Genomic DNA, 19,465 nt, shown 5'->3' on the forward strand with positions numbered 1-19,465 from the left:
ATGCCACTGATTCAGCCTGAATATTTGGGCAACAGTTCTTTTCATAAGGAGCAGGAAATTCCAATACATCCCTGTCAAGAACACTGAGGTTAAGATTCTTAACAGCATTTAATAACTAAAAGGACAACATTCTAACTGCAAGCAAAGGGATTTTAAAAAAAATACACTATGACAAATTGTTTTTATTTAAAATTATAGTCAGTTTAGATTTGAATAAATACATCTAATGATCTTCACAAATAAACAAAACAAAAATCAAGCTATGTTTGTTATCATTTCTCTCATTCATTATAAAATGTGTGATACCTCACTTTTCTGTTTGTGACCAGTAGCAATCCTACTTGAAAGTTTTGTTCAGAGTATGAACCATTTTAAGTTTACAGAGGAAAGCAACAACAAAAAAAACATGATTATTTTCTGGAGTAACTTGAAACTTGGCAGTAAAGTTAGAATTCAGCCAACAACTAAAATACTGGTATTGTCCCAAATCTAGTTCCTAATCCTTGTGGAATTGGCATGTATAATACATTAAACAAGATACAAGATCATAAGGAAAACCCTTATGGATGCATCAGGCCTCATCTTAGTCTATCATTTTCTCACAATTACTATCCAGATGCCTCTGAAGTATTCTAAGCAGTATTCTTAAGTATTCTCTAGATTAGGCAAAGGCTTAATAAAGAAATATCTCCTCCTTTGACCACAGAAACAGCATACAACATGTATGTGGTCTTCTGAGAGCATGCTCTATACATCAGCACAGATGACTATAAGTTGGAAGGAAGGGAAAAAGACTTTCTGACAAATAAAAGCAGTAATAATAACAGCAATAAAATTCAAACCTGTAGCATGCGACATACAGGCCTCAATATTCCTTTCAATGTTTGAATTTACCTACTGGCCAACATAGGACATTATATCAGGAAAATAATGTTTAGTAACTCCACAGCCAGAATCATACAAACTGGATTTTCAGACAGAATGGTCAATGTAAAAATATTTTCCTTAAAATCTTGTGAAGACAAGTTACAGTTCTTACCACATTCTGCCAGAGGTATTTAACAGGATCAAAGCCCTGTCCTTTAACTTTAAAATTAAAATGCCACAATTGGTTTTTCCTTTTTTTTAAAAACAACAACATAGTGAATGCTTATTTGAGAAATGTCATTATTTTACTTTAGAAAAAAAACCTACAATGTAAATAAACATCCATATGTAATTGCACAAAGTTTGCTATGAAAATGAACAACATTGAAATAACCAGAATTAATTTTTTTATATCACAATTTGCCTCTAAAAGTTCATCCTTATCAGTTAAAACTAATTATCCTGTTATAGGCAAAGGTTAAGAAATTATTTTTGCCATTGAATTTGCATATGCTATTAAATCCATTATTCTATTCATACAGGAAATATGAAGCTAGTTTAGATAAACAAAGTTTACTGAATTTATTTGAAATTGCAGATGTGATTATTGCCCTGTTTTCCTAAATAAAGTTATTTTATTCTAGACATATAAATACTGTACATTGCTTTTAAAAGGAATTTCTCATTTGACCCTACCTACAAGACTGTATGTGCAGGTAATGCTTGTGTCTCAGGATTCATAAACCTTCCTCTCTAATTTCCTAGGCTGGACTGTGAAGGGAAGCATTCTTCACTACACAATCTGAAGTATGTTAAGAAACACAACTTTAATGTGTGTGTGTGTATGTATGTGTGTGTGTATGTGTGTATATATATATATATATATATATATATATATATATATATATATATATATATATATATATATATATATATATATATATATATTTGTTTTCTGAGGTTTTCGCGGGTGTTTGTATGTGGATGTTTGGTCATTCGGGTTTTTCCCCGCGTAGAACTAAAGGTGTAGGAGCAACGTTTCGACGAAATCCCATCCGTCATCATCAGGCTAGTGGCTTCAGCTTCCTTTTTCTGGGAGAAGCATGTGGCTGTTTGTTTGTTCCTCTTTTTTAAACTGCCAGAGGGGGTGTGTTCTGTGGGTGGAGGTGTGCTCTGATTGGGTGGGGATTAAGTGTGTTCTGATTGGGTGGGAGTGTGTTTTGAATGGTGGGTGTGTTCTGATATATATATAACTTGAAAGATCTTGAGAGAAAGAATCTGACACTAATTTTAAAAGTTTCTCCTATCCCAATCTATAAACATTAAACAAGTTTTGGTCCAAACTTTTAGCAAGAAATGGTATCATTCATACTATTATTAATGGCATGGGCTTCTGATATGAGAAAAGCATATTCAGTGGTTCAGTATTTGAATAAACTTTTTATATAATTTTTAGTTTTTAACACAGTTAATTTCTTCTCTTACCACTTTTGAATTCTGTTTAAAATATTCCAGTGTTTTTGTCAACAGTGCTGCTCAAAAATATTTACATATACTACCAGCCATCAGTCATCAATAGACACATAGAGATAAATTTATCATTCAAAAGAGACAATAAAAAGCTAAGAAGGAAACAAAAAGACAGACCACATCCTCTCCATCAGCCTACACCCAGATAAACAGTATTAACACCAGAAAAACAATCAGACAGAAAATAATACTCTATTCAAGGAATTACCAAGGAGAAAACCATACCCCAAGGTAAACTACTGCATGCCACGCCCCCTGTCAATACTGGCAGGGCAAGCTACCCCACATTTACTAGCCCAAATAATGTTAACTGTTATGGCAATGAAAAGTGTGCGAGCAAAAGCCAAGCTCAGACAGCATGAAGGACTTATATACATATAAAAGGTAAAGGTTCTCCCGCACATGCGTGCTAGTTGTTTCCAACTCTAGGGACCGGTGCTCATCTCCGTTTCAAAGCCGAAGAGCCAGTGCTTGTCCGAGGACGTCTCCGTGGTCATGTGGCTGGCATGACTAGACGCCAAAGGTGCACAGAATGCTGTTACCTTCCCACCGTAGTGGTCCCTATTTTTCTACTTGCATTTTTACGTGCTTTCGAACTGGCGCTCACTCTGTTATGCGGCACTCGGGATTTGACCTGCCAAACTGCCGACCTTCTGATCGACATGCTCAGCGTCCTAAGCCACTGAGCCACCGCATCCCTTTATATACATATACATTACTATAAATATATTCTATCCTATACAATCTTCTTTATTTACTGTAGCATTTCAATCTGTTTGCTGATTTATTTTTGTCACTTTTTCTTTATTTTACTAGTTTTTAACAATTTTGGCAAAGTGCATTAAATGTTATTTAATAAATTACAATTTCACATATTACATAAGAATTATTCTTAATTGCCATGCATAACCTTATTTCCATATAGCAAGTAAAAATGAACATCCTTACCCTCTTGATGATGCCTCTTAGCAAAAGATATATCTCCCTCATGTTGTGCATAGAATCTCTGAATGCACCTTCTCACCACATCTTCCCAACCAGGTTTCATAGCTGCTCGCATGGTACTAGTGTCCAGTGATGTTATTTTACCTGTTTATGCATAAATACATATACATATATATGAAGAGACTGATACGAGAGATTGTTCCGGTCTTGCAAATCTTTTAAACTAAAGATTTTAAATGTGTTCTTTGTACCTTGTAAATCCTGCCGAGTACTAAAAGTCTCTGAGGAGGGCAGAAGTGGCCTTTCCTTCATTGGAACTCTCCGTGCCACACAAATCAAGCAAGATTGCAAATCTTTAATGGAACAAACATATTTTTAATCAAACAAAAATATCTGATGGTATAATACAGATTTACCGAACACTTAAACAAGACAGCAAACATGACAACTGCATGCAGAAAGCACTATTTCCCTACTGTAGTGAACTTGCTTAGTTCCCCAAGTAATCCCTAAGTTCTTTTGACTAAATTTCACTAATGTGAAATTTCCTCAAATCAAGTATTTCCTCAAATCAACACTTTTCCAAGCAGTTATTGATAGAACTCTGGTTAGAGCACAAACAATTTTGTGCTTAAAATAGCACCAATATACATTACTTTGCCTACATAATTCTATCCCTCAATGCTCAGCAATCAGTAACACAATAGCCTTTCTTACAAGTTCCAAATCATGAGTTGTTACTCCTTAATGCCTTAAAATCTTAAGTCTCTGGCTCCCTTATAAAGTTGATCTGCATTCTAAATAGAAAATGACAGTACTTCCCTAGAGTACTACCAAATTTAAGAAAGTACTAATAAGCAGTTCTCAAAGAATTCATGAATACACTTTAGTTATTTAATGCTGAAGCAGCTGCTGGTTGACAACTACATGCAAGTCAAGGTTTCTAAGTCAAGCAAAGAAAGTTGAGAAGAATCTTGCACACTAAATCCATTCATTTTTGCATTTTTCAACTAGCTAATGTTCAAAGTATTCTGGTACAATTTATTTTATCTTGAGCCTTTTAGAAGACCATTAAATAAATTATGTTTATCTTTTTCACTTGTATAGCACACCTATCTTGAATAATGTACCTTAATTTATTTTTGTTAGTCTCTGCAGTCTTAAGAACTCAAGGTGACACACATTACATTCCTTTCTACTATTTTTTTTACACAATGATGACCCACTGATAATAATAATAATTAGTGAGGTTATACAGCTGAAGATTGACCTGCTTTTCCTATTAATCATCATCACTCACTGGTATTTCATACAAAATGCCGTATGTGGGAATGCTTATTAAATTTGAAAGTTGCAATGCTTTTAACATCATTTTTCAAGAAAAACAATGAACACTAACAAACTTAATGAAGTAAGTTGTAATTTATAAAAAGTAAGTCCTACTGTAACTTAAATAATTTCTATCAATATTTTTAGGTATGCATATTTTACAGCAAGTTCCATGAAACAAAAATGTCTTACATTCTACACTGTCAGCTTGGAGAAGAGATTAAGAGTATTCAGATGCAATAATTGCCATTGCTTATATACAATAAGCAAATAATTATGCATACCTATCTGCATATACTGAGTGTCAGCAAATGTTTAATTTAAAAATCAAATAAACTCTAACATTGTATTAGTCAATTTTAGAGAGGTCAGAAAATATAAAATGTTTCCTATGGTCTTGTAAATAGTGCTTAATTTACATCATATAAGTAATATACGCTGCACAGAAAGCTCTCAGTTTTTGTTGCTGCCTGCTTTAAGCTCCTCTATGGTAAATGCATTGTGGAGTGAATATGAAACTATACATGGACTCCTCATCGGTTTTTAATCAGTTGTTAGTTTGTTGTCTATTAGTTGTATTAGTAACTAAATTGTGCCAAGAAAGAAGAGATGAGGAAAGCCATTCATCATACTTATAAAATTTCTGCTTACCTTCACCATCTTCCTTGATGGACTTTGGCTGAGAAACCGCAAAGCACTGCATAGTTTCATATTTCTGATGTGCTTCCTGGTTTTCATGACTTTCTTCTTCAGAATCAGTTAAAGGTTTTACTAACATCCGACAGTTAAAAGTATGGCTATTGCGCCTAGGAGATTCACCAGACCAAGGTCCACCATTCACTAAATAAAACAAAGTTCACATAGAATAAATAGGTCCTTACCAAGATGTTCTGATCAATCATATTTAAAGCCGTAAAGGTAATTTATTAGCAATCAGTCTCTGAAATAGTAAATTACAGTCCATGCCAGTTCTGACATTGCTGCTGTCTCAGGACTAGTTCAAAGTTGTTGTTAAATCATATTCTCGTCTTGAGCTAAATCCTTGCCACAATATAAACACTCATTCCATATTTCAGTGGTTCATGTTTTTTATATCAATACTGCATCACCTTAAGAAAAAAAATCATCATGTGGAACAAGTTGATGAATATTATTTCCATTCATGTACTTCATATTCAGTGAAGTAGTGATTGAAAGAGCTGACAATATAACAGAAAGCTAAATTCATCCACTGAGGTAAAACAATATTAGGCATCCAGAAAAAAAACAGTTTTTTCCTGTATGCTTAATGTTGGGGTATAAAGATGAACTCCTTGAAGAAAGAACAGAATTTGCTAGCAGACAAATACAATTTATAATTTCTAGTTACCTGAATACATTAGAAATAAGCAATATTTCTGGCAGCTACCACTACCAAGAGTTTCTTTAGTATTTCAAATTTAGCATACTATCTTCTGTGTGTCAAAATAAAAAGATGCTTCATGCACTGAATTAATGAAACTTCTCTCTTTCTCCCTGTGTGTGTGTGTGTGTGTGTGTGTGTGTGTGTGTGTGTGTGTGAGAGAGAGAGAGAGAGAGAGAGAGAGAGAGAGAGAGAGAGAGAGAGAGAGAGAGAGAGACAGACAGACAGACAGACAGACAGACAGACAGACAGACAGACAGAGGTGGGGGAAAGTAATGGCAAACTCTAACTGTAAAAAGCAGTCAGAAAGGTCTTGGAAAAGGTATTCAAATACCTACAAAGGTCAGAATCACGCAAGGTATGATATTCCTTGGACAGGGCTTTTTTTCTCATAGAATGCTCAGAACGGAGTTCCGGCACCTTTTTTGGATGGAAACCTTGTAGGGTAGGCAAGTATGACACGTGTGAGTTCCGGCACCTTTTTCTTCTACAAAAAAAGCACTGTCCTTGGAACACTCTATGGAAGTGAAAGTTAGACTTCAAATAAGCAGGTTAGAACTTTGATGTTGGAAAAGACCTCTGAGAATACTGTGGACAGCCAAGAAAATAAACCTCTTACTTGAGCCAAAAATGCCCAGGCTCATATTATTCTACTTTGGACCCATTATACGAAAGCCCAGCTCTCTGGAAAAGGTGTTAATGATGAGAAAGGTGAAAGGAAAGAGAAGACAAGGACAACCAGCAGCAAGGTGGATGGAGTCAGTTACAATGGTGGTGAGGGCACGTTGAGAGACTGGAAAGAACAGATTCAGTCAGATCATCATGTGACTGAATCTGTTATTTACCAATAACAACTTGATAATACATAATCAGTCAATAAATTAGCAACTGTAAAAAGCACTGGTGATCATGTCAACAAAAGGAAAAGGACAGTTCATTTTTTGTTGGTATTGTCAGTGCAAAAAGAATTCTATTTGAAAAGCAATCTCTCTGCTATACCTCCCAGTGAGCTGAAATGCACAATGGCCAATCCCAGCAAACAACAAAATGTTCATTCTCTGTTGATCTGAAGTGAACTCTGCCTTGAAATGTAGGTTGTGTGTAGGGAGGGTTATGTGTGTGCATGATCTCAGAGAGCATGATGGACATACCATTGTTATCCATCCATTTTAATTTTTAAGGATTTTACTGGATATGCTCAGTAGTACCCATCACCACCAATGGGTCCCATTTCATTGAGACACTGGAATTTTTACTATTTTATCAATGACATTAAAAAAAGAAATATAGGTTGTTCAAGGCTTATGTCCATTCATTCAGTGATCATTCAAAGTTACGGTGTGCTGAAAAATGGACTTATGATGGGTCTTTGAAATTCTGGCTCTTACAGGACCCAGAGCCAGAAAAGATTACTAATCTCTGAAGAATATATGCAAACATTTGAAATCCATTCCAAATGATGGCAAAACCAAAATACAGAAGTAAACAAAAGCATATTCACTACAAAATATATCTTTAGAACACTTACTTAAAGACTTTGGCAGCAAGTTTCTGACAAATTCATTATGGTCTCCAACATGTAGGATGTTATATACACTTGTGTTCATCAGTTCTTCCTGGTTGTACCGTAAGTACTGTGTAACATTCTCTGACACAAATACCACATTACCTTCTAGATTCACTACAAAGAAGAATCCATCGAGGGCCTGAAGTTAGGAAACAACATTTTAAAACACTGTTGAGAATCCACAGAAGATGAAAGTAATATTATTACCATCACATAAAATCTCTTAAAGAGGACAAAGATTTTATTCATAATAATATTAAAATTCTAGCTGTTTTGTTATTTTTCTTGATTAAAGACAAAGGGGCAATGCTTTCTTCCCTTTTTATTAAAATAAAGTTTTCATACCAAAAAAAGTACTATGCTTAACAACAAGCTGCTCCATGGATGCAAACATGACTGAACATTAAAGCTTAGAAGCAGAATTTCATGTGCTATATTGTGCTGGAGACAAGAGGAGATACATGGCTTAAATTTATCATGTAAGTTTTCAGCAGACACACTAAAGACACAAAGTTTTAGTGAGTAGCATAAAAAGGTTAATTGCAAAATTCTGGAGCATGAAGGGAAAATTAAAATGTAACCTGAATTCTTGTGAGATCATTGAAATTATGAATACCTCAAAGTTAAAACTATTTGTCATAATATGTATTGAATATTTATACTGAAAAATAAGCTATATTTAAAAGCATATTTAATAACTTAGGCCGCAAATCTAAGAGAAGACTCACTGTACCTAACTAATCTTATTCCTTGGTTGATGCACACAGATTTGCATTATTTTAATTTAATTAGTGACTTACAGAACTAAAACCATGTTAAGATCCTGGTAGTAATCTAGGGTAATATATGAACAAACTTCTCAACATAAGTTCAAATTGGTATTCATGAAATCTTTTTTTTAATATCCTCACCCCAGATTTTAGCATAAGGTAGCACTGAAGTATGTTATCTCTCAAATAACAGAAATCTATGCTTTTTTCTGTTGGGTTTAGAAATCTTGTCTTCATGAGGAGTCATAAGCATACCTGTTTTTACAAACAGCACAGTTTTTTATTTAGGCAGGGTTGGACCCAATAAACCAACCGGAAAAGATATCAGGATGGTTTGCTGTTGGCTATGGCTCTTTAGCTTTTTTTTTTAATGCCCCAAATTCAGAAGGACATAATTGCAATTGTGAGAAACTCAAACAAGAATGTAACATTTGGGGGTGAGGGAGAGAAAAGGAAAATAAAGACTTTAAATCCCCCCCATCTAGATCAACAAAAAATATCAGACCCACTCACCTATGTATCTTCCTGCTAACTAAACTCCTTGGATTGTAATGTAATATAATCAAAATGAACAAGGAAATAGTATCTCATGGTAAATAAATTGTGATTCTAACCTTATCTCTACTTATCAGTAATTTATTTTCTGTCTTTCTTATATGACAATGGAAGATGGGATCAATATGATTTGTTTTATCAGCTCTTTTTGCTGAAGTTAACAGTCAATGCAGTCAATAGTTAAAATACAGAAAATGCCTAATGAAGGAGCTATGTTCTAGTTGGTTTTCTAAAGACAAACAGAAAGGATAAAATGCAAGTTCTAAAGATGTGCATTCTGTAGTCCAAAAGTGACACAGGAGAAGGCCTCTCCCTTTAGAGCAGTTAAATAAAATTCTGACAGCTGGGGCTCTGCAGGACAAATCCTTCAGAACTTAACTATCAAGCAGGACTAATTGAGATAATAAATTAACAGGAAACATTTATCTTTTTTCTCTGAATCTATGAGAACTAGCTACTTGAATTATGGGAATGAAATTTAAAGAGAACATCCTAGCATCACAGTCTGGTTTAGAAGCATCACTGCTTTAGACAGGAAGGCGGTGCAGAGAGTGGTGAGGATGGCTGAAAAGATAATTGGCAGTTCCCTCCCTTCCATGCAGGACATAGCAGGGTCCGTAAGATTGTCTGGGACACTACACATCCTCTTCACGATCTCTGCTCCTTGTTACCTTCTAGGAGGAGGCTCCATAGTATACGAAGCAGAACATCCAGATTCAGTCACAGTATTAACCTTGTGAACTCTAAAGCTTCCTCCTTCTGTTATGTATTCAAGATGGACAGTGATTAATATTTATATTTTACTTATATGTAAGGGTGTAGGTCTATACATATGTTGCATATAGTATGTTTAAATGTGTGTTACGTATGTGTACACTTAGCAAGCAATTAAATTTCATTTTTAATGTGTGCCATTGTGCCCACAGTAAAAAATGACAATAAAGGTTAAGGATGTCAATTTTGTCCATTCAATTAGCTGGAATCAAATACATTTCAAACTGGAGAAAAAAATCTTCCTTGAACAATAGTCTGCTGTTTCCTGTATAGGTACATCTGCCCATAAAAATGAAAACAGCATTATTAAATTGACTTCAATTCTGGCTCAGTAAGAAAAATAAGATGAATGTTATTAAATAGTCTATTTATATACTAACAAATATACAATTATTTGTTAATTGTATATTTGTTACTGATATTTAATTGTAAATATAATTATTTATATTATGAAAATGAAATTATGATCATACTGTTATTACATATTTATGTTATCACTGCCTCTATATTTGTCTTTCTCTAGCAGATTCATTACATAAGATACTGTTTTTCTAACCATCTTTGATCTATCTTTTACAGAATGCAAAGTACTCAATTTTTTTTATTACTCACTGCTACACTTTTAAGTCAGATTATTATCTAAATAGATATACTCTCTTATAGAAAACTAGAAACACAATGCAAGTTAACTCTTAATCTTTCAAAGAGTATTCTGAAGCTGAACTATAAAAATAACATGGAGAAAAAAAATGTAGTTTATTAAGTGAACCTTATCTGTAGAAACTAACATATGTTAAGTTTTTAGGACGGCACAAGATTTTATCATATACTGCTTTTGCAGAAATAAAATCTATTTTTTTTATCTTGCTGAATCTTACCAGAATATTGGAAATAATTCTAAATATGAAAACTTTCAACACTTTACCTCAAGCATCATTGGTCCAAGTGCATCCTTGTCAATTACACTCTGACCTGTGGATGACACATCAGCTTTCTGCACTTCATCTTCATTGGCTGCTGCTGCTTTCTCTGTACATAAAAAAGAGAGGAAAAAACACCTACTTTATAGTATATGGTATTGAGTCCAGTGCAGCGTAGTGTAGTAAAATATATAAGAGTATACTTGATATTTATTATTGAAAATGGACATAATGAACCCAGATGGAATAAATCACCATTTTTAAATTCATTCAGATAGTACCAATTCCTGCATGCAAGATCAGTGATTGTCAAGTACAAATATTCATGAGCAAACTGGTTATGTGAATGAATGGTTTCCAATGGTACATATTTATTACCAGGAATTCATTACAGTGAATTAATGAATACAAGTTTTGTCTTTGATCTCTCACGAATAACCTTTCAGTGGATCTTTATCTGTAATTACCTCTAAACTCAAATAGTTTAGAGGCAGGATATGTGATTTTTTTTATTACTGCTATGTTTTTATTAATTACTACAATATACTATTATTTACATTTTTACTTTGGAATCTAGTTTGAGATGTTTATTCAGAAAAGGGACCCCCTAAATATTACAAATAATACATTCCTTAAGTAGAGAAAACATTATATACATATATACAGTATAAACAGTATCTTAAAGCCAGCCTTGTTTTCTGGTGACTGTGTAGATTAGTCTACTCAGTTTTCTCGGGAACATTTTTGGAAGTGGTTTGTCAGAGCTATCTCCTAGGACTGAAAGGCCATGACTGGTCTAAAGTTATCAATTTGCTTATGTACCTAAGAGAGGATTAGAATTCGAATTTCCTGGTTTCCAAGTGCCTTAAACCAGCAGTCCCCAATCTTTATGGCTTGGCGGCCTGGTGGGTGGGGGGGAGAGAGGGTAACTGGCCTGCGCAAGTGGCAAAATGACTTCTGCCTGTTTATAGGATTTATGTCCTTATTTATCCTGTATTTAGAGCATTTTAGACAAAACTTTGGGCAGCTAAATAAGCACATCTAAAACAAAAATGTAATTTACTACTTAAACTGAAAGATTGTACTTTATAACTTAACTAGATTTAAATTCCTGATCATTATAATAAATAAACCTTTATTGTCAAAGTACAACATGTGTACATTGAGATTAGCTGAGCCTCCCCCTGTGCTCTCTCCCCCCAACACACAGTGACAACAAACCCTCCATCCCACCACACTATGTGAACCAACTACACCACACACCGGCCTCCCAAGTCAACTCTGCATAAGATTATATCCCATTCAAAAGCCTAACAGCCCACGGATAAAAGCTGTTCTTCAGCCTGTTGGTACGGCTGGCTATATTCCTATATCTCCTACCGGATGGTAGGAGAGTAAAGAGATAGCATGAATGCTATGCTAATGACTGGTTAGAACCAAATCTGCATGTGAGAATGATGGATTTAAGCGTTAGGACAATCTTTCTTATAAATGTACAGTACTTTCATATATTTATTATATACGTTTCCTAAACTATTAAATTTTCCTTCAATAGAGTTGTAGATGAATATTTGTGGTTCACTACTTTGAAGACTGCATTTTTTATTAGTTAGCATTATTAAATATTGAGCTCAAAGAATTTTCAAGGAAAGTGCTTTAATATAACTTAATATTAAAGGAAAACACACATAAAAAGCTATGAAAAAACAGAAACTCAATTTTTAACAGATTAATCTCTTTCCATTTCATATGTAGATGACAAAAACCCTGATAAGACAGTCAGATCAAGACTAGAAATTAAAATAAACTAAGACCAGAAAACAATTCTGGATGATCCTGTAAGTGTGAGAACTTTATTTATTTATTTATTTATTTTTGGGACTTATATGCCGCCCTATCTTCCAAAGGCCTCAGGGCGGCTTACAACAATAAAAAACAGCAGTACAAAAATTAAAAAACGAATTAAATAACAGCCCCAAAATAAATTAACTACAGTTAAAAATTAAAACATATTTAAAAACCCATCATCAATCCAGGTCAGCCTGATGGAAGAGAAAAGTTTTGAGGTCGCGGCGAAAGGACCGGAGGTCCGGGGCCATCCGAAGCTCAAGGGGAAGCTGGTTCCAAAGGGCTGGTGCTCCCACAGAGAAGGCCCTCCCCCTGGGGGTCGCCAGCCGACATTGTCTGGCCGACGGCACCCTGAGGAGGCCCTCTCTGTGTGAGCGCACTGGGCGATGGGAAGTCGTCCCCGGTAGCAGATGGTCCTGCAAGTATCCCGGGCCTAAGCCATGTAGGGCTTTAAAGGTAAGTACCAGCACCTTAAATCTCACCCGGAAGACAACTGGTAGCCAATGAAGCTCACGCAGGAGGGGTGTAATATGGGAGTATCGGGATGCTCCCATCACTACCCGCGCGGCTGCATTCTGCACCAAATGAAGCCTCCGGGTGGTCTTTAGCTAGCCCCAGAGAAAATTGACGCCATAATCCAACTAGAACTTATTTAAACTCAAGACAAATATTATTGGATCATCTAATTTTACAGGATTCAATTATTATCCCAATTATTGGATAAAAGCAAATTATTGCTATTAAAAGCAAAGCAAAATAGTGCTGCTAAAAATAAGTGTGAGATCCACACAGCATTTTAAGTCTAACTGGCAAATCAAGATTTACTAATAATGTTTTACTTGCATCAACAATTTACACTTCCTACATCTGTGTAAAGCCAGAAATACCACACTAATGATAATTACTGAACTAAAGCATTTGGATAACAGTTAAGGCTAGAAAATATAAAACATTAATCATGAAAGAACGGCTACATCACACATGAAATATGATTTATAATATATTCCATTAAGTTTAGGTAATTATGATGTCATCCTATTTACTTGTGAGTAGATTCATGGGAGTGAATGAAATGAGAAAAAAAAGAAAAAGAGAGAGAGATGATTATCTGGTATATTTATATCAAAGAGTTCAGAAGAAATACACAATACAATCCAACATATATTGAAACTCAAAGTAAATGGAGCCATTTTTAAATATATACTTAACCTTTAATTTACATTCTGTATTTTTAATTCAATCCAATCTTATTATTACACTAAAGACTATAAAATTGGAAAAAAATCAAAACTTCGTACAACTTACAAGAAAACAGAATAACATTTACATAATTACAGTATTTATTTGAACAAATTTCAACAATCCATGGAATCTAAAAAGCCTTTTATTCTATTTCATAAATATATTTTACAGGCGGTGAAGTGGGAATGATAGACATGATGGCAGTTGAAATATCTGGATTTATTTTTATTTATTAAATTTCAAATAATTCCAAATGTATAAGAATCCACAATATTGTTCAACTAAAACAAAATGGCAAAACCCCCAAATCAAACATTTTCATAAGCGTTCGAGTCTGACCAGATTGCAAATAGGTCAAGTGTAATGAAATATTCCAACATTATTCATACTCTTTCTTTGTTCATTATTAAAGATTATTTTCACTGCATTAGTCACTGCATTAAAATTTTGGATTTTTAATATAAAAGCATGTAATAATCATGTCTAAGCATTTCAATCAGTTGAGAAATGTATTATTTTCACAAGATTTTCAGCTTTTCAGAAGAGTTTATAAAATTATTAGCTGCCATTCCCATTTCCAGTCTCAGGAGGAAAGCTACGCCCTGCCCTCCCTAACAATGTTTACCTTTTATTTAAAGAACATACTTTCTCATTATATTTTACAACATACCTTCATAGACCTGCACACAGCCAACAGGCACCGTTATTAATAAAAACCCCAAAAAAGATAAAATTGCAGAATGACTTTAGAAGGTAAAACAAGGGAGAATTATGCATCTGTACTAAACTAAAATTAGAAAATCTGCCATATGGCACTGTGAAGCCAGCAGAACATTCTTATTCATTAGGAAGCATTCTGCCAACATTAAAACACAAGGCCCCTTCCTGCAATCTTCAATTGTGTTTATCTTTTCAACATTAATGCACGATATGTCATCAGCTTGCCGAAATCTCCTGCAGTGCATATTTTAAAAGCACAGCTGCACTATTTCCCAGTTTGTTTACTGAGATCAGCTTTAAGGGTAAAGATTTGCTTTACGCCCTTCTTTAGGCACAGTCCATCCTGTCAGCAAATGAAAGTGTCTAAAAATCTGCTGAGTGACAGTTATACAGCCAATCCTAAACTATGAATGATGCTACATTTCTAATTCTTTTCTTTCTTTCTTTTTTGTACCAATCTAATGGCTGAGAATAGAAAGCAGTCTTGCTTTCATTTTTATCCCTAGTGATGCAAGTGCAAGGGGTGCAGAGGGGTAAATGAATTAATCCAAGAGATATTCAGGAGTTGAAAGCTAGCTGACTCATTTTTTGCAAGTCAGTGATTCTCTTCCAGTAGAATTTGCTCCTGTATTGTATTGGCAAGATGTGTTACTTGAGGTTGTGATAACTAGGTTCACTTGTCCTTCTTTGAGAAAGCATAAAACAATTCTCACATGAGAGACATGATAACAAATATTTAGAGGCACAACAGATCATTAGAAATTAGAAAATAGTATGTAAAATACATCTAATAAGGACTGGATGACAGTGGAGAGATACTGAAACTTTTAATATATTTGGATTCTGTTAGGAGACAAAGATATCTTACCGAGATTATACAAAATGCTTTCATTCAGCATATGAATCAGTATGTTCATCTAGACCAGTTTGCAAACCAACAATGACTAAAACTGACACTGAACAAGTGAAATATCCAAGAGAAAATACAGAGGATCATTCTTAAGAGTTGGGATCCAAGTTTGTATTATCATGATATGTTGTCAGTTGTATAGAATGGAATAAACTTGGATTTAATAGTTCTGTATATGATTTTAAATATAGGGTGTACCAAAAATCAGGCCCCATAGGCCCATCATGTTTTATTTATTATTTCTATCCAGAGAAAATGTTAGAATGTTTAGGAATATTCAAAGGTAATGCACCAAGGAAATAAGGACGTTTTTAGAAAAAACTTTGTATGTTAGACAGTTTGCTTCAGTTATGCAGGAAGAATTGTTCATGCTTTTATAAAAAACTTAATAACAATTTAAGAACAAATTCAAGCAACATACAAGTACATGGCAGAACCAACTATAATTCAAAAAATGAAAACAGAACAGAATACATGGCATCTTCTGTTATTCAGTGAATAATCTCGTAGATACTGCCTTCAAGTATGGCAATTGACTACACAACAGAGAACCACTGAGGGAGTTATTATGAACATATTTGTTGCTAAAAATTACTATACACTGAATCAAATCCTTAAAAATCAAGGACTCAATTGTATCCTTATTCAATTTTCAGCCATATTAATGTTTCCCATACTGTTTTAGGAGAACAGATGATTTCTGCTTCTGTAAACCTCAGTAAAACCCATTGCCAGAAAGCATTTGTTGCAGGAATCTTAAATCCTGTAACTTCTGATTCTTAAGATGCATACCTGCTATTCTTCTTACTCTAGATTGGTGTCATAGAGCTAATCTTAAAGACAAAGGGGAGCAAAATATTGGCACAGATTATGCATTTTTTAACCTGACAGTCCTAATAATCAATGTGCAATCAATCATACACACAACCTGTGAAAAAAGTCATGCTCTGAAAGTTGTTCTGTTGTTAATGCTGTATGATTTACCTAATTCAACTTTAATCTATATATGTTGAATATAGGACACCCCAGTAGACATCTCTGTGCATAGATTATCAGGTAATTAAGTTATCTTACTCAGCATCTAGAAGTTCAACATGTAAAAGTTGGAGCTAGAGAAATATGTGAGGCTGTATTTGGATTTCCATGAGCTCACTTGATCATTGTAAAATTGACTACTAGGCTTTATAGACAAGAGAGATAAGTCATATGTCATCCTGAGGTAACTGAGAACGCTTACTGTATGACCATTCTTGATGAGAAACCATATGCATGGGCTAAAATTATACAATATGAAAAGTCTTCCTGACAATTAGTTGACAATTATTATTAACTATAGCTATACTTATTTTATGCAGAATAAAGTTCCAACACATTGTTCTGCAATAATAATAATAATAATAATAATAATAATAATAATAATAATAATAATAATAATAATAATAATTTGCTGTGATCTATAATGAAGAATCACCTTGCAAGTCTATTCTGGCTATTGTACATAATTTTTACAAGCCAAATAACAAAATAGTTGTGTTAGATTTAGACAGAGGTATCAGAAACTCAGTATATCTATTCACAGGTATAAAAAATTGCTCGTTCATGATCTGAAGTCAAGGTGGAAGGCTCTTGCAATTACATATATTGTAGTTATGGACCAATAAATGAGCAGTTCATTCTGAGAAAGAATATTGCAAAAAACTGTCAGAAATCCAAACATAATATTACTCACCTCCCATTAATTTATTGTAATTATTCCTTTTGGTTGCATTTCAGTTCATAAAGAAGTGAACCAAAAACAGGGAAAAGCACATTATCTTTTAAATCTACTATGCCAAATGCACTGAATTTCTTGTTAATAATATTGAATAAAACAATAATTATATTTGCTCTCTCCATATTTCTCACTTACTGCAGAACTCAAGTAAGAGATGTTTTTCAATAAGTTACAGAAATGATAAAAGATTACTTTTTACTATACTAGGAAAAATGCCATTAAACAAAACTATTTTAAAAAGCATTGCAAATTTATATGCATTAAAAGTTTAGCATTACCTGTTAACTGTATCACACCTGACCTTAAAAAAGCATTAAATTGTTAGGCAAAAAAACAACAGATCTCGAAAAAGTGGAAGTAAGATTACATTTATCTTGAACCCTATACTTGCTTCCAACAATAGTCAAAACACGGTTCAAGTAACTACAATGACAACTAGTCTTCTGGTTACGCAACTCTAGCTGTATTAGCAAAATCACTTGCAATTTCTCACTTACAAATCTAGCTGAGCAAACCAACAGGAACATTTCATTCTACTACTGCTAGAACAGAAACTGTGATGTTGCATTACCTAAATGATACCTACACCCCTTGCATATTAAGTGGTTTACATGAAATTAGGGAGCTGAGGCCAAGAGGAGCCATTACTCCATAATGGCACATAGATTATGAAACAGTTTTTCCAGGATGCTAAATTAGATCCAGCATTGTGGGCCTTATGAAAAAAGTGAAATGGAGTTCTTCTGGAGATGATAAAAGTTCTGATGATAGGAATCTGTGTACTGGATTAAATTATTAACTTTATTTTTATACATATATTTTAATTCTTATATTGTGGATGCTTATGTATTTTGTGCAGTTACACTCCTTTTTCTCATAGCAATAGCAGTAGCACTTAGACTTATATAATGTCCCAGGGTGCTTTCCTGCACTCTCTAAGCAGTTTACAGAGTCAACATATTGCCCCCAACAATCTGGGTACTCATTTTATCAACCTCGGAAGGATGGAAGGCTGAGTCAACCTTGAGCTGGTCAGGATTGAACTACCAGCAATGGGCAGAGGGTTCATGATAGTGTTAAACTAGAACACAAATAAATAAACAAATACAAGGATGTAGAATTAATTTTATCCTCAACTTCTTAAAGGGAATAACATTTCTTGTTGGACAAGTGCCTAGGCAGGATGTCCTTTATGCAAAGGCATATTACACTGTATGAATATACAATATATAGTATTTTAACTATCTAAACAAAATAGACAATTTGCTTCCCTAAGGTTGCATATGGTTCCCCACTTTTTTGCAGCCTGGATATATCCTTCCAACCCTACTGCTGACTTTTGATGAAAGCAAATGCATGATAGTCTGCTATTTTAAAGGAAACACTTAGAAACTATATAGTGTGCCCAAACATTTGACAGTTATAAACAAAAACAGCATTTCCAGAAAATACCTTGCACACCAGAATGTGAAACCTGGCCATACCATCAGTGTTGAATCACCATCTCACCTCCTGAGCTCTTCCCTAAGTGCAGGGATTTAACTTGCTCTTCCCATCACAGGATATCAAAACACCCAATCTCGAACAGAGCTCCAGGCAACCAGAGCTTCAGCAATCAAATGGCAGGTAGCAAATGAGGACAGATTTCAGATTTCATGGACTATGGATATATTTCTTCAAAGTCTGATGAGATGTCCAATAACAAGGTCATATTACAGTAAAGAAGAATTCATTCTTCAGGCCAGAATAGGAGCTCCAACTCATTGGCTCATTTTTAAAACCTGTTGAATTGATAGGCACTTCTGACAAAGCCATCTTAAAGTTTGTGGCCATACTTTTATAAATCTTGTCCCAAGATTCATATTTGGCATATTTTTAAAAAATGAAGTAATTTTGACTGGCTTTTAATGAGTACTTTTATCGTTTGTGCAGATCCACTAATGTTTTTATTGTTGTAGTTCTAAACTTACTTTTATGTTGCCTGAATTATATTTTAATATATATTTCGGTTTATATTTTTGAATTTAAAATTACTGATAATCTTCAATTCATGACTACAATCGAGACCAAACTTTCTGTGCTAGGCAAGAGATTTTGTCAGAAGGTAGGAAAAGGTGATTACATGACCCTGGGACACTGCAACTGTCATATATATAAACCAGTTGCCAAGTATCCAAATTTTGATCATGTGAACATGGGGATGTTGCAATATAAGTGTGAAAAACAGTTGTAAGTCACTTTTTTCAGTGCTGTTGTAATGTCAAAATGGTCACTAAATGAATGGTTGTATGTCAAAGACTACCTGTATATTA

The 19,465-nt window shown here is 34.1% G+C and overlaps 1 protein-coding gene across 3 annotated transcripts in view; it reads right to left on the reverse strand.

The window, feature by feature from the left end:
• The window catches only part of NCOA2 (nuclear receptor coactivator 2), a 151,791-nt gene that overhangs the window by 33,796 nt on the left and 98,530 nt on the right, over window positions 1-19,465 (reverse strand). For all 3 annotated transcript variants that reach the window (XM_083359374.1, XM_083359373.1, XM_083359375.1), the window contains exons 5-9: window positions 10,665-10,768; window positions 7,602-7,779; window positions 5,323-5,511; window positions 3,594-3,695; window positions 3,346-3,486 (exon numbers count right to left, since the gene is read on the reverse strand). In XM_083359374.1, the coding sequence (XP_083215500.1) occupies window positions 3,346-3,486; window positions 3,594-3,695; window positions 5,323-5,511; window positions 7,602-7,779; window positions 10,665-10,768 (714 nt within the window). The remainder of the gene's footprint in view (window positions 1-3,345; window positions 3,487-3,593; window positions 3,696-5,322; window positions 5,512-7,601; window positions 7,780-10,664; window positions 10,769-19,465) is intronic.

Source organism: Vipera ursinii (genome assembly GCF_947247035.1).
Source record: "Vipera ursinii genome assembly, chromosome: 3".
Classification (NCBI taxonomy): Eukaryota; Metazoa; Chordata; class Lepidosauria; order Squamata; family Viperidae; genus Vipera; species Vipera ursinii.